The 27132-nt window shown below is 35.6% G+C and overlaps 1 protein-coding gene across 1 annotated transcript in view; it reads left to right on the plus strand.

Moving 5' to 3' along the window:
• Nucleotides 1-27132, plus strand: part of LOC150104807 (NF-X1-type zinc finger protein NFXL1-like) — a 307000-nt gene that overhangs the window by 190881 nt on the left and 88987 nt on the right. Inside the window, exons 10-12 of the mRNA XM_090395984.1 lie at nt 3660-3775; nt 10137-10268; nt 11401-11491. Coding sequence (XP_090252110.1) covers nt 3660-3775; nt 10137-10268; nt 11401-11491 — 339 coding nt within the window. The remainder of the gene's footprint in view (nt 1-3659; nt 3776-10136; nt 10269-11400; nt 11492-27132) is intronic.

Below are 27132 nucleotides of genomic sequence, written 5' to 3' on the forward strand. Positions count from 1 at the left end.
TTTCCTTAGCCTTTTCTCAAGTATGCTTGTGTAAATCTTACCTGGAACACTCATTAGGGAAATTCCTCTATAATTTTCACATTCATTTTTATTTCCTTTTTTTTAATGGGTACTGTGAGAACCCTACTCCAATCATCTGGGATTCAACCCTCTGACCAGGTCTTCTGAATTGTGCATTGTTTTGAGCATTTTCTGCTTGGTATTATTCCCTATTCCAGCTACTTTTCCACATTTAAGGTTTTTGATGGTTTTTGTTAACCCGAATATTGATATGTATTCCTGATTGTATTCCTCTTGAATGTTTTTTACCTTAGTGCCATTACTAAATGAAATGAAGTAACTGGTAAATGAAATGTTTGTTTCTTTTACTAGTCTTTCAAAGTAATTACTCCAGACATCTAAAATATCTTTATCATCAGTTTTTCATGTCACCTCTAACATCTTTGATTCCTTTTGCAGTACTCTTTCCTCCATTTCTAAACTTTTTCAAGGAATATTTGCTCTAGAATATTTTGCCAACTTCCTAATATTTATTTCCTATATACTTAACAAAGTTTGATGCTGCTCTAGACCTGGTAATACCCATAGACAGTATGGATTTGCTAAAGGAAGATCATGTTTTAGCAATCTGCTTAACTTATTATAACAAAGTGATATATTCAAGGGGAATGCTATCTTAGTAGCATATTTAGATTTTGCTAAAGCCTTTGATAAATCGCCAAATGACAAGCTGATAATTAAATTACAATGGAGGGGATTGGATAGCAGATAGTGCTCTGGATCAAAATTGGCTATCTGATAGATATTAGTAAGTTGTATATGGGGAGCAGTATCCCAGAAGAGGAAACATATGTGTTTGTTTTGGGCCATTATTGCTTAATTTTTATGACAATATGAACTGATTGGCTTGAATAGTGATATACAGTTATTTGCAGATGATGAAAAGTTGGGAAGAATTGTGAGAAGTAGAATGGATGGGATAGCCAGTTCAGTATAGCAAAGTGTAAGGTTTCAAAATTTGGGAAGCACAGATGGGATGCAGAGTATAAAATTGATGCAGATTTCTTAGAGAAGATATATGAGGGATCTGATGGTGTTGGTGGATAGGGACCTGAAATTTTAGTGACATTTTGCTAAAATTGTTAGGATAGCACAGCATATTATAGTAATAATGAAGGGAAAACACTGACATAAGAGTAAAGATGATATATAAAGCCTTGATCAGACTGCATATAGATTATTGTGCACAGATTTGGTCACCTGGATTTCAAAAGGTTGAAGAGATTTTGGAAAGGATTCAGAGATAATTGACAAGGGGCTTCTGGTATTTGGAATTGTGAATGTGAAGACAGATTGAAGAAATGCAATTGGCAGAATCTAAGTGGATAGGAGGAGTGGAGAGACACGATCAAGACTTATAAGTTGGTAAGGGGTTATTACTAGATTAATTTTTATTATTGCTCCACTAAACACATCTCTCTGTCTCCCCTATTACTTAATTCTCCATCTACATACAACGACACTACTATCATCACCATCAATGACAACCATATTTTTTGTCTGTAAATCATGTGTGTTCTCATGGCTGATTTACCTATATGTGTGATAAAAAAACCCAAGTTTCCAGAAGAAAAAACCCTGCTACCTCTGTGTGAGATCGGCTAACTCACCTTCAATTGAAAAATCCCATATAAAGATTCCTTTCATCAAGTGAAGAATCGAACCCAGGCCTTTTCCAATCAAGTAGAACGATGGAACATTGCACTCTTTGATTGGAAAAGGCCTGGGTTCGATTCTGGGTGAGATTTTTCATAGAATAAATGGAGATGGGGGGGAGAACAAGAGGTCGTCCCTGAAAGCTCACCTAGTTTTGTCTTCTTTATTTCACCTATTATCTTGATCTGGTAACACCTGTTATACTAGAGGTAACACCTATATCGATCTGGTACTTATCCAGTTTTTCTGCTAGTTCCGTTTCTTTTTTGACCGATGCTTTTTATGTTGTTAGTACCAATCTTGAACTCTCTGATGTTGAGTTGGAGTTCATTCCAGTCACTGACTTCATCCTGGTTTCCTTATTAAAAACAACTGGGACTCTATTTAATGAAGCGATGCTCCAACTGGCATCACTTTTCATCTTGTACTATCATTGTTGTTTGGTTTTAATCCAGTAAAGAATGGATTTTGTTTGGCTATATCCCAAATTGCCAGCCCACCACCACCATTCATTTAGTATTCAGTACCTACTAATGGAGTGCACAAGTAATGAACCATTATTGCAGATATTTGTTGATAACAGTAATCAACTGTTTTTACTGTTCAAGTTCATCATAGAATCAGCAACATCGACAATACAAACATCTCTCATCCAGAAAGACAAGGATTCAGATATTATCTGGGATACCTGAATGTGAGGAACTGTATCCTGATCTTTTAAATCAAGGCCAAGTTAACCTTGAAGAAACAACAATAACAAAAAAAAAAGAATAAATTCCTTAAGGAACTTCCCCATTTTTCCATGCCTTTTAGTAATCTATACACAGTACTTATTCTTAGGATGGCAATTTATACTAACCCCACATAATTGTTGGCTGTTAATACAGGCTACCCACATACTTCATTCAGGATTTTATTATTATTATTATTATGGGCAACTTCAAGGAGTCCTTAGACTCATCGAGGGAGGCCCTAAACATCATGTCCATCACAACTATTTGACATTCACACAGTATCTATCATACTTCGCCTTGAACTCATTCACTGTCATAGCACCCACAGCAGACTCTGGCAGCTTATTCCACTCATTCACTACTCTAAAAGTAAAAAAAAAAACCTAGCTCTAACACCCTTACTAACCACACTCTTGCCCAGCTTCCATGGATGGCCCCTAGTCCTCCCACCATCAGTCCTGTTCTCAAAAATATCCTCTGAATTAATCCTATAGAAACCCTTCAGCAATTTGAATGTCTCAATCATATCTCCCCTTTTCAGTCTATCAACCAATTTTTGCAACCCACAAATCTTCAACCTGTTCTCATAAGGTTCATTCCATAGACCTGCTATCATCTTAGTCACTCGCCTCTGGATCCTCTCCTCTGGATCATCTCGACTACTGTACCCAGATTTGGTCACCGTAGTCGAGATGGGGTCTTATCAAGGCTCGATACAGAGGAACAATAACTTGCTTGTCTCTGCTCGTCAGAGTATTCTTCAGCATCCAAGTGATTTGATGAGCTGTTTTAGCCACTTTTGCAATGTGCCCCCTAAATTTCAACTCCCTATCCACCAACACTCCCAAGTCCCTGGCCTCATCAATCTCCTGGAATACAGTTCCACCAATGTGATATACTGCTGCTAATCTTTTAACCCCAAAATGTATAACCTTACATTTTGCCACATTAAATTGACATCCATTCTCCTTTATTTATTATTCCTTTTATTGCTTTGTTTATTCAGATACATACACACACACACACACATGATGGTTGAAGAATTAGTCTCTTAAAAGCCAGAAGGAGGAAAATAGTTCAAGCATGATTTATACTGTATTATATATATAAGATCTATGTGAAAACTATTTTTAAGATTTAGGAAAAAATATTATTTGTAATGTTGAATTATGATTCAATTTTCCGATACATGCTTTCTTTATTTAAAAGTTGTGAAGCTGCCTTGCACAGAAGAAGTTTCGCCTTGTGGTGATACATGTGATAAAATTTTAGAATGTGGCTTTCATAGATGTAGCCAGCGTTGTCACAGTGGAGAGTGTAGTTCTGTAAGTATATATGCATGTATTAATAAACAATAATATAAGTATGTAAACAGGGTTATTTTAACTAGAGCAAGAGGAAACTGTAGCGACATGCTCATTCACCAGGCTTAATGTTCAACAAATAAATTTCATGGAATAATGACTGAAAAGTCTTCTAAAATTATGTTAGAAATATTTTAAATAAAATTAGATTCTTACTATCCAATTCTTATTTAATCAGATTGTATGTTTGTATTGTATAATGTATTGGATTGGATTGTATAATGTATGTTGTTCAACTAATGAGTGCCCATTTTGCTAAAAGCTATCAACCTGGTGTATGCAACATTGAGGTGCTACCTCTTCTGAACAAACTTAGGTGTATGAAGAGGAGGTAATTAGAGCAGTTGAGGTCTCATCAGTGGGAGACCTCAATAAAGGTCAAAACCAGGTAGTGGCCCTTCCCATAATGCACAGCATTATACATGCCCATAAGGATATGTGCGTTGCATTATGGGATATTAAGGCAATTGATGTGAAGTCATGAGCCTCTATATACAAGTAGCCTAGTCGTGAAATGACTTTACATGCAAACTTTATTTGCTTACAGTTGGATAAAGGATTAAACCAAGGATATAATTTCTTGGCATATTTAACTTACAGTATAACCAGGTGAAAAACCTTTCAACATCTATCTCTAATTCAGAGTATTTTAGTAATAAGGTATGACACCTTTTGACTTCCTGTATATGGAAATATGACTTTGCATTACTCTTCGACCTTGGCATCACTTCTGGGTCTGGCTCCCACTGATGAGGCTTCAATAAAGCTTCAAAAATCCATAAAATATTGCAGACCAATCACACATATGCAGACCTTCTCCTGTACTACTTGGAGTTTTCATTCTCCCCTGTGTGGAGTAAATGATTATAAAGGTCCAAAATATGAGATTGTTCCTAAATACTACAACATTCTGTGCTTAAGTCTAAGACTGCTACAACACTCTGGCATTGACATTCTTTCTATTGAAAAAACAAAATTTGGTATAAAGGAATCTTTAATTTCTTTCACCCTGAACTTCTGCCGTTGGGTAGTGACAACAACTCTACCCAACAACTTTGGGTAGTGGATATTGACAACAACTTTGTTTCATAACTTATTAAAGTTCCAAGGATATCCTAATAGGAGGGATTTTGCTTGGATACTGCATATCAGATGCATTCTTGATTACTTTGCTTATCTTTACATCAACAAATAGTTCTCTGATATCTTCATTTTTTTATATGATTGTGCCATTTATACCATCAGTTCATTCCCCCTAATTTTTCTTAGAATCCACATATCTGTGTTCTCTATTCAAACAGAGATCAAATAGAATTTCTTACTTTAAATGAACTATTTTAGTTTGTAATAATTAAAAATAGTCTATATTTCCTTTTTGCTAAAATTTTTGTTATTGATGATAGCTGATGAACTGCAGCCAAGGAGAATTGAAGTTGAACTGCAGGACAGTGAAGAGAGCACATTTGTGGCTATTTGGTGTGAGATTGAAACTAGCAGAACAAAATATACAGTTGGGTGCTGCTATAGATCAGGTGATGGAATAGATGGTGGAGATAGTATGCATAGACAGATAAACAATGAGTGGAAGGAGGGTGATTATTATGGGGGATTGCAACTATGGTAACATTGATTGGGAGGAGAGGACACATGGGAGGAAGGAATTGGATTTTATGCAGTTATTCAGGGATAACTACCTGAGACAGTATGTAATGGAATATACTAGGGGTTCAAGAGTGCTTGACCTAGTAATTGCATCTGAGCCATTTATATGTTATGGTATATGTGTTATGGCTAAATGTGTGGCATTTTCAATTAAGAAAGGACACATGTGGAATTACCCGGCTGGTAAGTATGACAAGCTTAGAAGATTGCTTGGTTCAGTGCCATGGCATGTAAAACTGCAAGGGCTGGAGGTTGATAGTGCATGGGAAGCGGTAAAGGAGCATTTGAAGGAGGTAATGGCTGACTGTATACCTAAAGTCCGGATAGTAAATCAAGTAGGAGTTAAATGGATGAATAACACCATTAAGCTTGAGCTGCAAAAAAAAGAAACAACTGGAAGGAATTTAAAGATAAAGGTGACCTTCAGGCCCATGAACTGTATAAAGCACAGGCCAGAAGGGTAACGAGTATGGTAAGAAAAGCAAAAGCGGATTATGAAAGGAAATTAGCCACGCAAGCTAAAGAGAATCTCAAACAGCTTTTTCGATAAGTAGTAAAAGAAAAAATGTATATGGCAGAATGATTTTAAGGAATGCCAATGGTAGGGAGGTAACTGAATCAGTTGATATGGTGGAATTACTGAGCGTGCACTTTGTAAGAGTATATCATCCAGGTGGTGATATTGCAAGAATAAAGGAACCAATAGCTCATACGGGAATTGAGGTGAATGAAATGGAGGTGAATAGTATATTACAAAACCTTAATGTCAATACATATGTGGGATTGGATGGTATACCAGCTCAGGTCTTATGTGAAGCAGCTAAAGAATTGTCAGTGCCCTTGACCATTTTGTTTAATTTGTGTCTCAGGTCTGGTTTAGTCCCGAGGGGTGGAAAGAGGGGAAAATAGTTCCACTGCATAAAGGAGGTTCCAAGACTGCTGTTGCAAATTACCGAGCGATCAGCATATCAGGAGTCATTGTCAAGGTTTTGGAGAAAGTAGTCAAGAGAAAAATACAGGAATGGATAGATGAAAATGGGATATTGTATGGGGGACAGCATGGTTTTGTGAAGGGTAGATAATGCTTCAGTAACTTGCTCACATTTTATAACACAGTGATGGCTGAACTGGATAAGGGTAATGGGTTTACAGTGATACTGCTGGACCTTGCCAAGGCCTTTGACAGGATACCACATGGAATTTTAATCAGTAAACTGCAGCATATGGGGATGGATATATGGTTGGTGAGATGGATAGGAGGAGTGGTTGATGGAGAGATATCAGAGAGTAGGTTATTAAGGAGTAGAGTCCAAAAGACGACCTGTGACTAGTGGTGTGCCACAGGGTTCTGTTCTTGGACCACTACTGTTTAATTTGTTCATTAACGATATAGGAAAGGATCTGAGAGGAACTATTCATTTGTTTGCTGATGATGAAAAGTTGGGTAGAGCAATAGTGAATGCATATGATGTCAAAATTTTACAGAATGATTTGGATAGATTGGAGGACTGGGCTAAGGAGAATAGATGCCAATTTAATGTGGCAAAGTGTAAGGTTATGCATTTTGGGGTGAAAAGATTAGCAGCAGTATACCACATTGGTGGAACTGTACTCCAGGATATTGACGAGGCCAGGGATTTGGGAGTGTTGGTGGATAGGGAGTTGAGGTTTAGGGGGCACATTGCAAAAGTGGCTAAATCAGCTGATCAAATCACTTGGTTACTGAAGAACACTTTGACGAGCATAGACAAGCAAGTTATTATTTTCTCTGTATCGTGCCTTGATAAGACCCCATCTCGACTACTGTGCCCAGATCTGGGCACCACGGCTTCTTCTTGATGGGGAGGAGGTGGAGAGGATCCAGAGGCGAGTGACCAAGATGATAGCAGGTCTATGGAATGAATCTTATGAGAACAGGTTGAAGATTTGTGGGTTGCAAAAATTGGTTGATAGGCAGAAAAGGGGTGATATGATTGAGACATTCAAATTACTGAAGGGTTTCTATAAGATTAATTTGGAGGATATTTTTTGAGAACAGGACTGGTGGTGGGAGGACTAGGGGCCATCCATGGAAACTGGGCAAGAGCATGGTTAGCAAGGGTGTTAGAGCTAGGTTTTTTTTTTTACTTTTAGAGTGGTGAATGAGTGGAATAAACTGCCAGAGTCTGTTGCGGGTGCCATGACTGTGAATGAGTTTAAAGCAAAGTATGATAGATACTGTGTGGATGTTGAATAGTTGTTCTTGACATGATGTTTAGGACCTCCCTCGATGAGTCTAAGGATTCCTTGGAGTTGCCCGTAATAATGATAATAATAAAAACAATAATTATTCCGACACTATCATAAAATTTCTATGAATTACCACAGGAGACCCAGCACCAACCTTCCAAATGGCTGTCTTATCTTTCCAAAATCCTTAAATGATAGTGCACCCACCATCCCACCAAGGAAACTTCCAGTAATTCACCAGGAAAGAATCTAGTCCTCATACTTTTGCTAAACAAATTCTTACTTAATTTCCAGGAATGACTCCCTGTTCATCTCCCCCCCCCCCCACCACCACCACCAAAAAAAAAAAAAAAAGAAGCTGTGTTGTGTTGGAAAATTATTCCTGCATCTGTTATTAAAATTAGTAATTTGTTTCTCTCATATCACTTCTTTTCTGCCTGTTTAAACTTTGTACTTTAAAAACCTCAATCTGTCCTTATAATAAGCATTTCAAAAAACCTTATGATACTCTCTTGGTTTTCTGCCTCTGAATCCTCTCTGCTCTATCTTTGCACAAACTTAACTAATGAAATCTATGCAGGTGTCATATCAAGGCATTATAAAGAAGGACACTGATTTTCTTTATTTCTTCTCATAAACATGCTTCTCAAACTAGCAATTCTTTGTACTGGTTTGCAATCCTCTGAATTCCCAATCCTTATCATTCCCCTGTCAAATCAGTTTCTTGATAGCAGTTTCATCATTGGAATCAAAATTAGATTCCAGAACATGTTTGGCTTAATATTGTAACACACACAAACATGCTGGCCTGGTTGACCGAGTAGTTAGCGTATCTGCTTTCCAGCCAAAAGGCTGCGGATTCAAATCCCACTGTGGGCATGGATTGTGGTGATTGTCTGTAGAAATACTAGTGGTGGTGGTGGGTGGTAAATGGCATTGGTGTAGTTGCAGATGGTGGAGAAGTCGCAGAGTAGTGCCCTCCCTCAATGAGTCCTTAGACTCCCTGGAGGTGCCACGTAATAATAATAATAATTATCACGTAGAAAGTTTTTACCTTGGGTTTATTATACGTTAACAAAACCAAGAAATTATATACTTGGTTTTTAATTTTTTTCCCAAGGAATCAAAACAATGTTTTGCACATGAAATATATTCATATCTAAGCTACTTGTATATAGAGGCTAAGTGACTTCAAATCACTTGCCTTAGGTATCCCATAATGCAAAGCACACCTCCTTTCAGACATGTATAATGGCATACATAATGGGAAAGCCACTGCATAGACCAGTTTCGACCTTTATTGAGCTTTTATCAGTGGGAGCCAGACCAGGAGAGATACCAAGGTTGAAGTTATGCAGAAGTCATATATATCTCATATGCAAGTAGCCAAAAGGTGCTCGACCTTGTTAATAAAAATCTCTGGATGAGAGAAAGATGTAGAAAGTTTTTTACCTCATCCAGAGATTTCTGTTAACAAGGTTGAGCACCTTTTGGCTACTTGAATATGAGATATATATGACTTCTGCATTACAGTACTTCAACCTTGGTATCTCTCTCTCAGGTCTGGCTCCCACTGATGAAACCTCAATAAAGGTCGAAACTAGTCTAGGCAGTGGTGGCCTTTCCCATTATGCATGCCATTATACATGTCTGAAAGGAGTGGGGGGGGGGGGTTGCTTTGCGTTATGGGATACATACTAAGGCAAGTGATTGGAAATCATTAGCCTCTATATACAAGTAGCTTAGATGTAAATATATTTCACGTGCCAAATTGTTTTGCTTCCTTGGGAAAAGGATGATTAAAACCAAGTATATAATTTCTTGGTATTTTTAATGCTGGCATCATTGCCATTATTGTTAAACTGAATAATACTAGTCAAGTTCCAAAAGAAAGTACCCTGCTAGCAAAGTAATATTTTAACACATATTTCAGATTAATGATTGACATGTATCAGTCAGTAGTTTTGTATTATCCATAAAGTGATGCCTGTCATTTGTCTTGTTTTTTGCCCATCCAAAATTCTGCAAATGCAATCGTTGCGCATGTTCAATTTCATTCTGTTTTAAACTGAATATGTTCAAAAGAGTATACCCAGTTTAAAAGTCAATAATTATAATTATTTAAAAGGTAGTAATTATAATTATTCATATCATTTTCTTTGATTTTCTAGGTTGCTTTGTTTGATTTGTTTATAAATGATACTTAGAATAACACTCTGCTAATAAAATATATTAGTAATAATTTCAAATTTGTATTGGTTAGTCCATTGTGTTTATTAGTTATAAAAGGGAAAACCATTTAAATTTTTTTTTTCTGCAGTGCAGTTTCCTTAAATTTGAAAGATAGTCATTTTTTTTCTCTAATTGTTACAATGTCTTTGTCCATGATGATTTAGCTTTTTATGATTAAAGTCTACATTTTATTATCTAGTGTTTGCAGATGAGGATTATGAAATGTAGATGTGGACAACGAGAAAAATCAATGCCCTGTAACAAAGAGTACACTTGTGAAACTAAGTGTAAGCGTATTCGTGACTGTGGAAGGCATACATGTAACCGCAAGGTACTGATAACTGTTTTTTTTGTTGTTGTTGTTATTGTTACTGTTTTTAATAGGACATAATTAAAAAATGTACATTTTTATTCTTTAAATCAGGGCTGTCCAAAACACTGCCCACGGGCTGGATGCGGCCCATGCCTTGATTTTATGTGACCCGCCTGTGGGTTTTGATTTTCATGAGGGAAAAAAAACAAAAAAACAATTTGAATCAAATGCATATTAGATATTTCAGTTCTATTACTATTCAATAATCTCGATGTTGGTAATTTTATTTGGTGTTTTTACATCTATATACCCATGTGCTCTTCAAATACAAAGAAGCGTTCTTACACTATTTTATTGCAACGCGCAATTAGTGTTGTTCATTTGTTCAGCTTTTGAGTTGTCTCCTGCTGTTCACCAAATTACTAGATACGCATTGTGATGCGGTCCTCAGATAATTTTTTTTTTAATGCTGCCCTTGGATTACCTAAGGTTGGACAGCCCTGCTTTAAATAATGTATGATCTTTTGATTAAAAATGAAAGGTATGCATCTGTTGCACTAAAAGACAGTTGCCGGTCCTGCAAGGAAATATCCATCATCAGAATGTAATTAATTACTTAATTTACTTGCTGTTAGCAGATTTCCAATATTACTAACAATAAATGAAAAAAAAAAAGTTTACCCATTATCAGAATATAATTAGTTACTTATTTTTCTTGCTGTTTAGCAGACTCCCAATAAATGGAAAAAAAAAAAACTTCTTTAAATGATGCTTTCCTTTGTATCATAACAGAAAACAGGTATTGGTTACCTCACAAATAGAACTTATTATCATGGTGTAATATATTATTCAGATCAAAAAAAGAAGAGGAAAATGCTCTATAAATATAGTGTATGCTATGTAAGCAAATAAAATACCATGTGGAAGTGAGTCAAATTTTAATATCCAAACATTGTTCTCTACATTCTCTCAAGTGAACAAGGCAGCCATATAAAATTTGCTTTCACTAATACCTGTGATCCTAAATACAGACTTTTTGCTGTATATATTATATTCTATATATGTATAATTTTATAAAATAAGTACTGTATTTAACTTATCCTTATGTTATTATTCACAAGAAGTGCTCTTCTCTCTTTTAATGATTTAGTGCTGTGATGGGAATTGCCCACCTTGTGAAATTCCCTGTGGTCGCCAGTTAGGATGTGGCAATCATAAATGCAAAAGTCGTTGTCACCAAGGTAAATCTGTATCATAAGAAAAAATTTTTTTTGATTAATTGTTTAGTATTTTAATTTATCATTGTGAAAATAGTTCTCCGAAAATGTTTAATGAAATTTAATTTTTTCAAAGTAAAACACTGTAGTATTTGTGCTGCCTTTACATGTGTAATAATAGCCTTTCACAAATCACTCTTTTATTGATAAAGATGTTTTAAAATGCGAGTATGATGCAAAGTTATGGAGAATTATAAGTAGTGCTGCTGATGATAATTCCCTTGAGGAAGATTTGAATAAACTTTTGATTTGGATGAAGGAGTGAAGTTATGGTCTTAATATTAATAAGTGTAAGGTATTGCGTTTTGGATTGCCGAAATATAAGCCCGTGTGCTATATCGATGGTGCTGTGCTACAGGAAATGGATGAGATACAAGATATGGGATTGATGGTTGACAGTAGACTAAAGTTTAGAGCGCATATTGCAAGTGTTGCAAAGATTGCACCACCATGACAAGAAGCACACTAATGTACAGGGATAAGGAGGTGGTTGTTCCACTGTATAAAGCACTGGTCAGACCACACTTGGACTATTTTGCTCAGATTTGATCACCTGCATTGTGCATTGTGATATGCAAACATTGGAGAGGGTCCAGAGATGAGTGACTAAGACAATATAAGGACTCTGGAATATTAATTATGGAAAGAGGTTCAAGGAACGTGGATTGTAGAGTTTGGTGGATAAGAGAAAAACAGGTGATATGATAGAGACGTTTAAGTTAGTGAGGAGATTTTATCAGGTTATCATCATCATCATCAATTTCCTGCCATGTACCCTCAAGGGGTGTACAGGATATGATAGTACTACATGAAAAATTTACATCATTATTAACTTCCTATCTACAATTTTCCTCCAAATCAGCCTGTTATTTGTCAAGACTTCAACATTATCAGATCTTATATTTCTATCTTCTAAGGCACTTTGTACCGTATCAATCCACCTATATCTTGGTCTTCCTCTGGGTCGTTTTCCTGCCAACCTGGCAGAGAACACTTGTTTTGCTAATCTTTTCTTGCCCATTCTGTTTAAGTGACCATACCACCTGAGATTAGCTCTGCTGACGCATCTCTCGATGCTGACAATGTCAAGTTCTTTCCTAATATCCTCGTTTTTAATATGATATTGCCATTGATTCCATCTGCTCACACCTCTAATCTTTCTCAGGACTCTCATATCTGGTCTCTAGTCAAGTGTTTTATTTCTAACTTAGCTCTTAGATCTATAAGTTAATATTGGCTTAAACACTGTCTTGTATACAGCTAATAAGGTGTTCTGACTAATTTTTCTTTTATTCCATATAAATTTATTCAGTTGACTTCCTACCATACCAGCTTTATTGATTCTATTGTCTATTTCCATATTTAATTTACCATCTTCACTAAAAATCGTGCCTAAGTAGCTGAAATGTTTACTTGTTCTATAGGTTCTCCATTCGCAATGCAGTTGATATTTTCAATGCTTTTGCCTATTTTCATTGTTTTTGGCTTGTTATTGCTTACCTTTATGCCATGTCTATTACAACAGTTATTCAATTTACTCAGAGATTCTTGCAGACTTGTAGTGAATTTATTTCGAAGTATAACATCGTCCACATAAAGCAAAAGGGATGACATTAACATCTCCAATTTTGATATCTTGTTTAATACCACTTTCCTTCATAATGTGATCCATATAGATAATGAATAACAGAGAGAATAATGTACATCCTTATCTAACACCAGTTTTAACATTAAACCATCTTCCTTCAAATCTAATTACTGGCTTACAACTCAAATAAGACTAAGTATTGCTTGATATAATGCCCCATTGACACCATATAACTGTAGCGTATTGAATAGCTTCTCTCTTGGCACCTTGTCATATGCCTTTTCCAAATTGACAAAACTTAAATACAGGTCTTTGTTATATTCCCATGCTTTCTCGACTATTTATTGTAAAGTGAAGATCTGATCCTGACAGCCTCTATTTGTCCTGAATCCAGCTTGTTCTTCACCAAGCTTTTCTTCCACAATTCTTCTGAACCGTTTCTCAAATATACTTGCATATATCTTACCAGGAACACTCAGTAGGGATATATACCTCTGTAATTCTCACATTCAGTTTTATTTCCCTTTTTATATATGGGTACAATGAGAGCTCTACTCCAATCATCGGGAATTCGTCCCTCTGTCCAGGCATTCTGAACTATGCAGTGCAGCTACTGTAAGACTTATATACCACCATACTTCAGCATTTCTGGTTGAATATCATCTACTCCTGCTGCCTTTCTACATTTCAAGCTTTTGATGGCTTTTTCTACTTCAAGTATGGATATATATTCCTGACTGCATGGCTGGTCAGTGTTTTTTTATTTATCACTGTGCTGTCATCACTGCTTGTTGATGATAGCCATCCTCCCATGACTTTTGTTTAGCTAGTTTTACACACTGTTTAGCTTTCTTACATTTGTCTCTGTATTCTCTAAGAGCACAAGCTGACTTATTTGCCAGGAACTTTTGATACGCTTTCTTCTTTTCCTTCACAGCCTCTTTTAACTTCCTGTGTCCACCATGGAGTTCTAATTTTTCCATCCTTGCAGACAACTTCACCACATGCCTCTCTAGCTGAATCAATCAGGGTTTTCTTCAAGGCTTGCCACTGTATCTCCAAGGTTTGGTTCCTGTTCTCAAACTCTTTAATTTTTTCTTTAATCATCTTTGTGCATTTTTGTCTAAAGTTCACATCTGAGAGATGCTAAACTTTTATTCGCTTTAAAACTTTCTTACATGTTATTCTTTTCAATATATGAAATTCAATTTTATCCTGCTCAAGACTAAATAGTGATCACTTCCAATTTCAAATCCTCTGTACACTCTGGTGTCCTGCACCAGGGAGAAAACATCACTATCAGCAATAACATAGTCAATAACAATGAGACTTTTCTTATTCCTTTCCTTGCTTCTTCTCTCCATGTGAATTTGTGCACATTTTTATGTTGGAACATGGTATTAGTAATAACTAATCCATGTCCTGAGCAGAAATCCAACAGAAATTTGCCATTATTATTAGCTTTGCTCTTTTCTCCATATTTTCCCAAAATATTTTTGTATGTCTGACAGACAGTCATTTCCTACTCAGCTATTTAAATTCTCGACAAGGACCAACTTTTCCTTTTTCATTTTGTCAGTTGCTTTCTCTAAAGACTCAAAACATTCCTCCACTTCTACCTTAGTAGAACCTTCTGTGGGACCATAGGCACAAATAAGTTCATTGTCCAGTTCCCCATTCTCATATTTGCCCACGTTACTCTACTTGAGACTGCCTGCCATTCAAGAAGATTAGCCTTGTATTTTTTGTTGAGTACTATGGCTACTCCTTCTTGTCCTTGATTGTCATTGCCTGAATATAACATTTTGTATTTATTGCTCAAAAAGATCTCACCAGTTTTTTTTTTTTGTTTCAGTCACCTCTATTATGTCAACCTGTACATATCTTATTCCTCATCTAGCTCCATTTCTTTGCCATTCGGGCTTCTTATGTTGATAGTACCGATCTTTAACTCCGGTGATGTTGAGTTGGGGTGTGTTTTCAATCTAGATTAATCTGATTATGATTACTTACATATAATTTTATCAGATTAATATAGATAAAATCTAGATTAATCTGATTATATTGTTATAAAAGGAGTAGAAGGCAATAGAGAAAGAATCGGAGACCATCCCTTGAAGTTATGTAAAAGTGTGGTGAAAAAGGGTGTGAGGAATAGATTTTTTACTTGGAGAACTGGAACACATCACCAGAATATGTTGTTAATGCAGAGTGTGTTAAGGTTTTTAAGATTGAGTACGATAAATATTAACCTCCCTCGATGGGTCTGCCAACTCCATGGAGGGTGTAATAATAATAATAATAAATTTTGTACAAGAATTGGTAAATGTTCTTTACCTTAAGTGGTATAGTTGTTAGTAGTAAGAACAGATTATATTTATTCACACAACGTATACACTATGTAACAAAAATTTCATTTTTGTTACATAGTGTATGTGTTCTGCATTCTCCATTTTTCTCATATTTTTCATAGCACTGACAAGCTAACTGATTTAGCACGGGATGACTCTAAATATGTACAATCATGCACAAAATGGAAATGGAACATGATTTGATTTATAGCTTGCCAACTTTTAATGAGATGTTATCATGGTTCCCATATTAGTCTAATAATGTGACTGCCGTACAATTAGAGCATCCAAGATTGACTTGGCCAACATCATTAAAATATGGAAATATCACAGTTGAAAGAAATAGGTAGACCACATAAACTGACAGAAAGAGACAGAAGTTCTGAAAAGTATTGTGCATTCCAGCAGTTTCTCATTGGATTCTCTGAACCAAAAGCTTATAGCCATAGTTGTCAATCATTTATGCTGTAAGCAATTCACTCCCAATTCATTTGTTCTGATTTTGTTTGTAACCTACTGACTTTTCCTCATATAATTAATAATGTTCTAATGCTCTTATATGGCTAATGAGAAAAATCTGATTATTAGTTTGTTTTCCGTCATTAATCTTAAGTAAGACTGTTGATAATTGCTATGAAAAGCTGTTCAGAAGACTACAACTATATGTGGTAAAGGAAATATTATACACAACAATACATAGTCTCTGTTTAAGTTATAAGTCAGAAGTATCTTTTCTTCTTATTTAATTCTATTCCTTAATGAATAGAATTAAAGGTGATTTGATAGCTAGAAGGTGGTTTGATGTAAAATCAGATGTAATACAATTTACAGTCTATAACCACTGTTACTCATCATCTGTATGAGCCACATTATCAAGGAAAGTGGCATTAAACCTGATATCAAAATTGAAAATGTTAATCTCTGCTCTTTACTTTACGCAGATGATATTGTTCTCCTAAATAAATCCAGTACTGAATGGAGAACATATAGAACAAGTAAAACATTTCAACTTTTTAGGCACAATTTTTAATGAACATCACAAATTAAATATGAAATACCGTATACAATAGAATAAGAAAAACTGGTATGGTGGGAAGTCAACTAAATAAATTTATATTTAATAAGAGAGATGTTAGTCTGAACACTAAAATAACTTTATACAAGACAGTGCTCAAACCAATATATAACTTATGGATTTTAAAGCTGGGGTAGAAGTAAAACAGTTAATCAAAGAATAGATACCACAAATATGTGAATTCTGAGGAGGAGGGGGAGAGTACACAGATGGCATCAATGGCAGAATCATATTAAAAAATCAAGATATTAGGAAGGAACTTGACATTATCATCATCAGGAATGTGTGAGCAAAACTAATTTCAGGTGGTATCACTTAAACAGAATGGAGGATAATTGATTAGAAAAAACATATTTTGAATGCTGGGATGGCATATCAGGAATGTGATGATGATTACCTACACATCAAAAATAATTGGAAAGAATAATTCAATCCGTCTTCAGTGAAGCTAGAACTATAAAATAGTTTAAACATACAAAGAAAGAATGTATAACATTTGGCTTACTACTTGAGGATGTGATGCATGCCTCAGATAACACTTCATTCTGTTTCATTTCTATGATAGAAATGAAACAGAATGAAGATTAACCACTCTAATGGTCAAATGGATGAGATATATGAAATAATTTATGCTATATATATATATCTCATCTCATCTCATCTTCCTATTTCCCTCTTTTACCTTGCGGTGTCGAGAGTTTATTAATCATCGGACCTCAAACCATTCACAGGATAAGGTGGTCAGCCCTATGCCCCAGTGTATCCTATGTCCGTAGTGTTGAGTTCTCAAGGCCAGTTTGCCTGCTATATATATATATATAATTAGGTCAATGTTATAGAACCTCAAAACTTTCCATGAATAAGAATACATACCAAAATGGCTTGTGTGGGCATTTTCATCTTTCCAAAGATTCCTGTATGCAGTGTTGATGCCATGGTCAGCCATGGATGTTTCCATTGGCCGTAACAGATATAGTGTTGTCGTAAACAGTTTAGTTCACTAATCCTCTTCTCAGTGATATGGCTACTTTCCTCGGAATACAAGAGGTCTTGATATATGCCAAATAAAAAAAGAGGACTAGTAGTAGCTGGCTTGCTTTATTTAGGTATTGGTTTTAGAGTTGACAGTCACAGGGGACCTGATACACACTACATAAAGAAAGTTGATTTAGCCTCTTGGCTTTAACTGGAATGTAGTGTACATTTCTGGATAAGATTGTAGTTTAAGGTTTTGATGCTATCAAAATACTATATTATGTACAAATCTTCTGAGAAGTCTCATTCAGACTTTAATTATGGTGGCTTAATTTCTTTATACAGGTATCCCTCGATTAACATGGTTAATTAATCCCTCAATGTTATCGTGTATATTAAAATCGCGTTAATCAAATCTAATAATCAATGGTAAAAAGTACAATTCGTCCCTGATCGATTATTGTACTAATAATTCGTTTTATATGGTACTCTTTTAGGAAAGATAAAAAAATGAGTGCAAAGTAAATGTTTAATAAATACTTGTACCTACATTATTTAGTGCAATTTTTTTATCAAAAGAAGTTATCAAGAGTCGTTTGAACAGTTTTATTTTTTTTCTTATCGACATAAATTCTACGATAACAAGCAAAATGACTCTGCAGACCTCGGCAAACAAGCATTCTTTGATTAACATCTGGATCCATATCCATTACTTGCTGCTTAAGCTATTCGAAACTGCGAAATATTCCATCCAGTTCTTTGACTGTTATCTCCTTTGGAATCTCATCTTCAAATTCCATTTGTTCGTTGTCTTCATATGTGCATTGTTCAATTCCAAGAAGATTGTTGTCACTGAAATCTTTTGAATTTGAATCCAATAATTCTTTAACATCTTCTGCATCAATACCATCAAAACCAAGGTCTTCACCAATTGCAGCGATTTCTTTGACCACGTTGTTCACAGGATTTTGAAAACAACCTAAGTCATTAGCACATTCTGGCAGAAGGTTTTCCAAACAGCTTTCATGCAACTAGAAGACACTTGCTCCCATGAGTCACGAATGTTCTCAATAGCGTGTTTAATGTTAAATTTTTTCCAAAATTCGTGGAGCTTAATCACATTTTCTCCTGTTGTTGTTTCTACTGCCTTTGAGAATGTCTTTTTAAGAAAATAGACTTTGAAAGTTGCAATGATGCCCATGTCCATGGGTTGTAGCAATGATGTCGTATTTGGTGGGAAAAATAAAACTTTCACATTCTCACACAGATCATTAAGAGAATTTGGATGACCATGTGCATTGTCTAAAAGCAAAAGTGCTTTGAAAGCTAAGTTATTTCTCTTGCAATAAGTTTCAATTGCCTGGCAAAAATAAGACTTAAACCAATCTTCGAATAGACTTTGGTTAACCCAAGCTTTCTGATTCGCCCACCAAATTACAGGTGAAGAGGTCTTGTTACATCCTTTTAAAGCCCTTGGGTTCTCAGTTCGATATTCAAAATCGAACAAACATCCATGCCCACAAATCCTGTCGTGGGCATGGATGTTTGTGTTTGTCTTTGAAAATACTAGTAGTGATGGTCAGCAGTAGATGCTGTTGGTGTATGTGATGAAAGTAGTTGTGGTTCGTTGTAGTTGGTGAATTGAGTAGTGGAGATGGAGAGTTGTGAAGTAGCTGCCCTCCCTCGATGAGTCTTTGGACTTCCTGGAGGTGTCATGTAATAATAATAATAATAATAAGATGTGATACCTTTTGACTACTTATATATGGAAATATGACTTCTGCATTACTTCAACCTCGGTATCACTTCCAGGTCTGGTTCCCACTGGCGAAAACTCGATAAAGGTCAAAACCAGTCTGGGTAGTGCCCCTTCCCATAATGCATAGCATTATACATGTCCATAAGGATATGTGCATTGCATTGTGGGATACTAAGGCAATCAATGTGAAGTCATTAGCCTCTAGAATCTTCTCGTATGGCTTGCAACTTGGAAGTAGTTGCAAGCCATAAATACGAACTTCAATTTAAAATCTCCATTAGCATTCCCTTCCAAGCATAACAGTTAAGCAATCTTTTTATACTTTATAGCCAGGCTGTTTCTTTTTTTGATATAAAAGTTCTAGATGACATTTTTTTCCAATAGAGGTCAGTTTCATCTACATTGAAAATTTGGTGGTAATCGTAATCATAATCATTTTCTTCGATAATTTTCTGCAGCTCAGCAAGAAATGTGGATGCAGCATCTTCATTGGCAGTTACAGCTTCACCTGTTATTTTCACATTCTTTAGTCCAGCTCTAGATTTAAAATTTTCAAGCCAGCCTTTGCTAGCTGTGAATTCTGAATTGTCTTTATATTTGGTCTCTTTAAGTCTTGAAAACAGGCTTAGAGCTTTGCCTGTGATATTATAGGCACTAATTGGAATTCTCTTTTGATTGCAGTCTTCCAGCCAAATAATCAACAGATCTTCTATTTCAACCATTATAGCACTCCGGTTACGTGTGCATTGCATACTTGCACATGTAGATGCCACTTTACCTTGCCTCTAATGCTCATCAGCTTTGGATAAGATATTCCGTATTGTAGACTGGTTAAAACCAAATTCGAATCCGATCTTACTTTTACTTTCACCATGTTTAAATCTTTTAATTATATCAAGTTTTGTATCTAAGGTAATTACTTCCTCTTCTTTTTTTCACTTAATGACCCGGTTGTGGGATTGCTCTTATTCTTCGACATGATCAATGGGCTGTAAAATTTACGAAGAACGTAATTTGTAAATATGTACAGCAGAACAACTGGAGGTTGTAATGCACCCACTCTTAATGCTAGCAGTGAAGTAACTGGCTGGCACTCAGCCTCATGGCGTGATTTTCATTATTTTAAACTGCCTTTGAGAATGTCTTTTTAAGAAAATAGGCTTTGAAAGTAGCAATGACTCTCCCATGTCCATAGATTGTAACGATGTTGTATTTGGTGGGGAAAATAAAACTTTCACATTCTCACACAGATCATTAAAAGAATTTGGATGACCACGAGGCTAGCAGCCTCGTGCCGTGAGCATGATTTTGCGTGGTAAATTTAAAGGCGCATTAATCAAAACTCTTGCTGCGATATCAAGGGATTGCCACAATTAATTTCGCTGCAATAATCAAATCCACGTTAAGCAAGGGATACCTGTATTATATTAAAGATAAATCAAAAAACTTAAGAATACATTATTCAGTACAGTTTACTCTTACACTTTCCTTAAACTATGAGCCAAAAAAATTATATCCATCATTATTTTATACCAAGTAAGAAAAATATATGACTGAAATTAAGAAGCTTATAACTGGTCAGGAACTCATGGAAATGCAAATACTTCATCAATCTGATATTGCACTACTTAACACATACACACACACACACCACACACACACACACACACACACCCAAGCACATGTGTGCACATACTGTCTGCCCAGTAACTGTGTAATTGTCTGTTATACATAAATTTCAAGCAGGAAAAGATGGTAAGGTACATTAGAATTACAGAAACCAGATCGAATGAGAAGGACATTTCAGAAAGCAGGTCAGTGAGATAGTTATTTACTTTGGTTGAGGGTAGGTGGGGGGAAGGGGAAAGTATGTCTGCATTGTCCTCACCTGTTCAGCATCTGTGCTGAGAACATCATACATATAACACTGGATGAGCTAATAAGATTGGCAATCTATTTGCCACAATAAGTGACAAATAGGTCAGAAACCTTTTAGATATGCTGATGATACAGTATTCCCCGTAATGACAGGGAGGAACTAGCATGATTCCTGGGCAAAGTTAATACGATCAGTGAGAGCAGAGGATTATGGTTCATGAAGGAAGTATATATAAAGAAGGATCTCAGAAATAATTGAGGAAGTCAGCAAATTTAGATATTCTGAACAGCAATTCTTTCCATCAATGATGGGATCCATCATCGATGTCAAGAATTGCTATGAGAGTAGGCACGGCTAGAAAATAGTCAGGAACCTAGTATAAAAGGATAGATTCATTGCTACAGAAGCAAAGCTGACGATTCTGGATGCAGCTATTTTTTTTTTAAGTATGGATTTTTTATGCATGTGAAACTTGAACCTAAAAAAAAAAGAGTGATAGGAAAAGAAGAGTTGCTTTTCAGATGAGGTGTTACAGGAGACAGCAGACAGAGATGGATTCTAGATAGGATTGGTAGGACTTTAAGACTCCTTAAGAGCATTGACAGAAGAAATTTGAAATATTTTAGATAGAGAAAATGAAAGAGTCTGAGAACAGGAACCAAACTTTGGAGATTCATTGGCAAACCCTGAAGAAACATCGATTGATTCAGTCAGAGAAGCATGTGGTAAGGTTGTCTGCAAGGATAGAAAAATTAGAACTCCATGGTGGACACAAGAAGTTAAAGAGGCAGTGAAGGAAAAGAAGAAAGCATATCAAAAGATCCTGGCAAATAAGTCAGCTTGTGCTCTTAGAGAATACAAAGACAAATGTAAGAAAGCTAAACACTGTGCAAAACTAGCTAAACAAAAGTCATGGGAGGACTTTGGCAAGAACATAGAAAAAAATTTCAAGAAGGTGGCAAAATATTCTGGAGATTGTTGAAGAAGCTTAGAAATGGAGGCAAGAGTGCTGTAAAAGGAGTTAGAGATGATAAAGGTGTAAACGGTTCTGTATTAGTTCGTTTTTTGCATTTATTATTTTTTGTTCATGTTTTTAGTCTTGAGTAGGATAAAATTGAATTTCATATTGAAAAGAATAACATGTAGGAAAGTTTTAAAGCTAAAAAAATCTTTGCAGTTCTCAGATGTGAACTGTAAAAGTTCACATCTGAGAACTTTTATTTGCTTTTATTTGTTGGTACTTTAGACTAAAATACACCAACATCATTGAAGAAAAAATGAAAGGGTTTGTGAACAGGAACCAAACTTTTATGATTCAGTGGCTAATCATTCATTGATTCAGCCATAGAGGCATGTGGTGAGGTTGTCTGCAAGGATAGAAAAATCAGAACTCTATGGTGGACACAGGAAGTTAAAGAGGCAGTGAAGGAAAAGAAGAAAGCATGTCAAAAGTTCCTGACAAATAAGTCAGCTTGTGCTTTTAGAGAATACAGAGACAAATGTAAAGAAGCTAAACACTGTGTAAAACTAGCTTAAAAAAAAGTCATGGGAAGACTTTGGTAAGAACATAGAAAATAAATATCAAGAAGGTGCCAGGATATTCTGGAGGTTGTTGAAAAATGCTCAAAAATGGAGGAAAGTGTGCTGTATAAGGAATTAGTAACGGTAACATGAAAACTGGAGAAAAAGATATCGATGTATGGAGAAATTACTTCGAAAAATTGCTAAATGAAACAATCGTTGACAGCACAGTGATAAAAAACACTCAACAGGCATGCAGTCAGGAATACATATCCATACCTGAAGTAGAAAAAGCCATCAAAAGCATCATCATCATCATCAAATTCCTGCTATGTACCCACAAGGGTACATAGCAGGATATGACAGTACTACATGAAAAAATTACATCATTACTAACTTCCTATCTACAATTTTCCTCCAAATCAGTCTGTTACTTGTCAAGACTCCAACATTATCAGATCTTATATTTCTATCGTCTAAGGCACTTTGTACCGTATCAATCCACCTATATCTTGGTCTTCCTCTGGGTCGTTTTCCTGCCAACCTGGCAGAGAACACTTGTTTTGCTAATCTTTCCTCTCCCATTCTATTTAAGTGACCATACCACCTGAGATTAGCTCTGCTAATGCATTCCTGGATGCTGACAATGTCAAGTTCTTTCCTAATATCCTCATTATTAATATGATATTGCCATTGATGCCATCTGTTCACGCCTCTAATCTTTCTCAGGACTCTCATATCTGCGGTCTCTAGTCTTTGGTCAAGTGTTTTACTTCTGACCCAGCTCTCAGATCCATAAGTTAAAACTGGTTTGAACACTGTCTTGTATACAGCCAAAATAAAAAATGATGGTACAACATCAAAAGCCTGAAATGTGGAAAAGCAGTTGGAATAGATATTCGACAGGAAATGCTCTCAAGTATGGAGGTATAATCCTTTCCTTTAGTGTTACATGATGATCAGCATTCATTTTACACAAATTATTGACTCTACATTTATAACATGGTCGTAGAGTCCATAATTTGTGTAAAATGAATGGAGGTATAATTGTCTTACAGTGGCTGCACTGTATAGCTCAGAAAGCCTGGACAAAGGGACGAATTCCAGATGATTGGAGAAGAGCTCTCATATTACCCATATATATAAAAAGGGAAATACAACTGAATGTGAGAATTACAGAAGTATTTCCTTACTGAGTTTTCCTGGTAAGATTTACGCAAATATACTTGAGAAACAGTTGAGAAGAATTGTGGAAGAAAAGCTTGGTGAAGAACAAGCAGGATTCAGGCCAAATAGAAGCTGTCAGGATCAGATTTTCACTTTACAACAAATAGTTGAGAAATCATTGGAATATAACAAAGATCTGTATTTAAGTTTTGTAGATCTGGAAAAGGCATTTCAAATCGCTACACTTATATGGTGTCAATGAGACATTATATCAAGCAATACCTATTCGTTATTTGAGTTGTAAGTCAGCAATTAGAATTGAAAGAAGTACACAAAGATGGTTTTGATGTTAAATCTGGTGTCAGACAAGGATATACATTATCCCCTCTGTTATTCAATATCTATATGGATCACATTATGAAGGAAAGTGGTATTAAACAAGATATCAAAATTGGAGATGTTAATCTCAGCTCTTTATTTTATACAGATGATGTTATACTTTTAAATAAATCTGGTACGAGTCTGCTGGTTCCTGATGAAATTGAATAACTGTTGTAATAGATGTGGTATTAAAGTTAGCAATAACAAGGCAAAGACATAGGCGGCAGCAGCATATCAACTGCATTGTGAATGGAGAACCTATATAACAAGTAAAACATTTCAGCTACCTAGGTGCAATTTTTATTGAAGATGGTAAATTAAATATACAAATAGACAACAGAATCAACAAAGCTAGTATGCTAGGAAGTCAATTGAATAAATTTATATGGAATAAGAAAGAAATTAGTCAAAACATTAAATTAACTGTATACAAGACAGTGTTAACACCAATTTTGACTTATGGATCTTGAGAATGGGTTAAAAATAAAACACTTGACTGAAGACTAGAGACCACAGATATGAGAGTTCTGGGAAAGATTAGGGACATGAACATATGGCAATCAGTGGCAATATCATATTAAAAACAAGGATATTAGAAAAGATAACTTGACATTGTTAGCATCCAGGAATGTTAGTAGAGCTAAACTCAGGTAGTATGGTCACTTAAATAGAATGGGAGTGGAAAGATTAGCAAATCAAGTGTTCTCTGCCAGGTTGGCAGGAAAAAGACTTAGAGGAAGACTAAGATGTAAGTGAATTGATACAGTAAAAAGTGCCTTAGAAGACAGAAATATAAAATCTGATAATGTTGGAGATTTGACAGGTAATAGATTGATTTGGAGGAAAATTATATATAGGAAGTTAGTAATGACGTAAATTTTGCATGTAGTACTATCATGTCCTGTACATCCTCAAGGGGTGTGCCTCAAACGTGTGAGGAATTCGATGATGATGATGATAGAAAAATATAGAACTAAATGGAAATAGCATCTAGAACAAATGGATGGCATATGATAGAATATCCAGGAAGTAGTTCGTTATGTGCAAAACAAAAAACAGGCTATCTGGCCTGGATTCATGAAAAAAAGAAGTACGACTAAAGATGATTTCATTCTTTTTTTTTCTGTTATTCATGTTATCTTTAATCCACACAAAACAGAAGTAGTTTTACTGCTTATGCAAGGTTGATATACTATTTAAATATATGTAGATGCTAAAGTCATTAGCATCTATATATGGAATTTTAGCCTCTATACATGTGCAAACTTTGTTTGCTTACACTTGGATAAAGAATGAAACTAAGAATGTAATTTCTTGGCATTTTTAATTTATAGTACCAAGTGAAAAAACTTTCAACATCTATCTCTAATCCAGACTCTTTCAGTAATAATAAGCCGGCCTGGTTGGCCAAGTGGTTAGTGTATCTGCTCTCTAGCCAAAGGGCTGCGGGTTCGAATCCTGTCGTGGGCATGGATGTTTGTGTTTGTCTTTTAAAATACTAGTAGTGATGGTCAGCAGTAGATGCTGTTGGTGTATGTGATGAAAGTAGTTGTGGTTCGTTGTAGTTGGTTAAGTGAGTAGTGGAGATGGAGAATTGTGAAGTAGCTGCCCTCCCTCGATGAGTCTTTGGACTTCCTGGAGGTGTCATGTAATAATAATAATAATAATAAGATGTGATACCTTTTGACTACTTATATATGGAAATATGACTTCTGCATTACTTCAACCTCGGTATCACTTCCAGGTCTGGTTCCCACTGGCGAAAACTCGATAAAGGTCAAAACCAGTCTGAGTAATGCCCCTTCCCATAATGCGTAGCGTTATACATGTCCATAAGGATATGTGCATTGCATTGTGGGATACTAAGGCAATCAATGTGAAGTCATTAGCCTCTAGAATCTTCTCTTATGGCTTGCAACTTGGAATGTAACGACCTTATATGAAGCTGGGAAGTTAGATAATCTTATACAAGAACTTGAAGCAATGAAAATTGACATTGCTTGTATCAGTGAAGTCAAATGGACTAATAGTGGAAAAATAAACAGAAAGAGCCATTCAATTATATACTCATGTGGAGATAGTCATAGGAATGGAGTAGCATTTGTACTAAAAAATAAGATTGTGCAATCCTTACGTGGATTTTGGCCCATAAGTGACAGGATAATTGCATTAAAAATTGCAGCTCAACCTTTTAATATTTTTATTGTCCAAATATATGTACCTACTTCTGATTACCCAGATGAAGATGTAGAATGTTTCTATGAAGTCATTCAAAATGCACTAAACAATGCTAAATCAAATGACATAACTATCATTATGGGAGATCTAAATGCTAAAGTAGGCTCAGAAAAGATCTCTTCCTGCATGGAAAACCAAGGCCTGGGATATAGAAATCCAAGAGGAGAAAGATTAATACAGTTCTGTGAAGAAAACAATCTGGTAATAGCAAATACTTTATTTAGCCACCCTCCTAGAAGACTTTACACATGAAAAAGTCCCAGAGACAGCTGTATGAACCAGATTGACTATATAATGATTAAAAAAAGATTTAGAATGACATCTTACAAGCCAAAACATACCCAGGGGCTGATATTGGATCAGACCACAACCCTGTGGTCATTAAAGCAGCAATAAAATTAAAGAAAACAAAGAAACCTATAAACATAGAAAAATATGCTTTCTTTTAAGCTTACACGGTGATCCGAATGCATTTTTGAAAATTATGGAGACAACTACCGTGTTTGAATAAAAACTTTAGTTTAATATAACTAAAATCTACATTCGACGTTTCGACCTTTATGTCAAGGTCATCTTCTGGAGCATACAACTATACACAGAAAACAAGCTACACTACAATCAAACTGGTTTGTTAAAGACACTGACCAACCGCTACAACAATTGTTGGCCTG

Source organism: Typopeltis vanoorti, chromosome 7, assembly GCF_054136105.1.
Source record: "Typopeltis vanoorti isolate ZY-2024b chromosome 7, IOZ_Tvanoo_1.0, whole genome shotgun sequence".
Taxonomy (NCBI): Eukaryota; Metazoa; Arthropoda; class Arachnida; order Uropygi; family Thelyphonidae; genus Typopeltis; species Typopeltis vanoorti.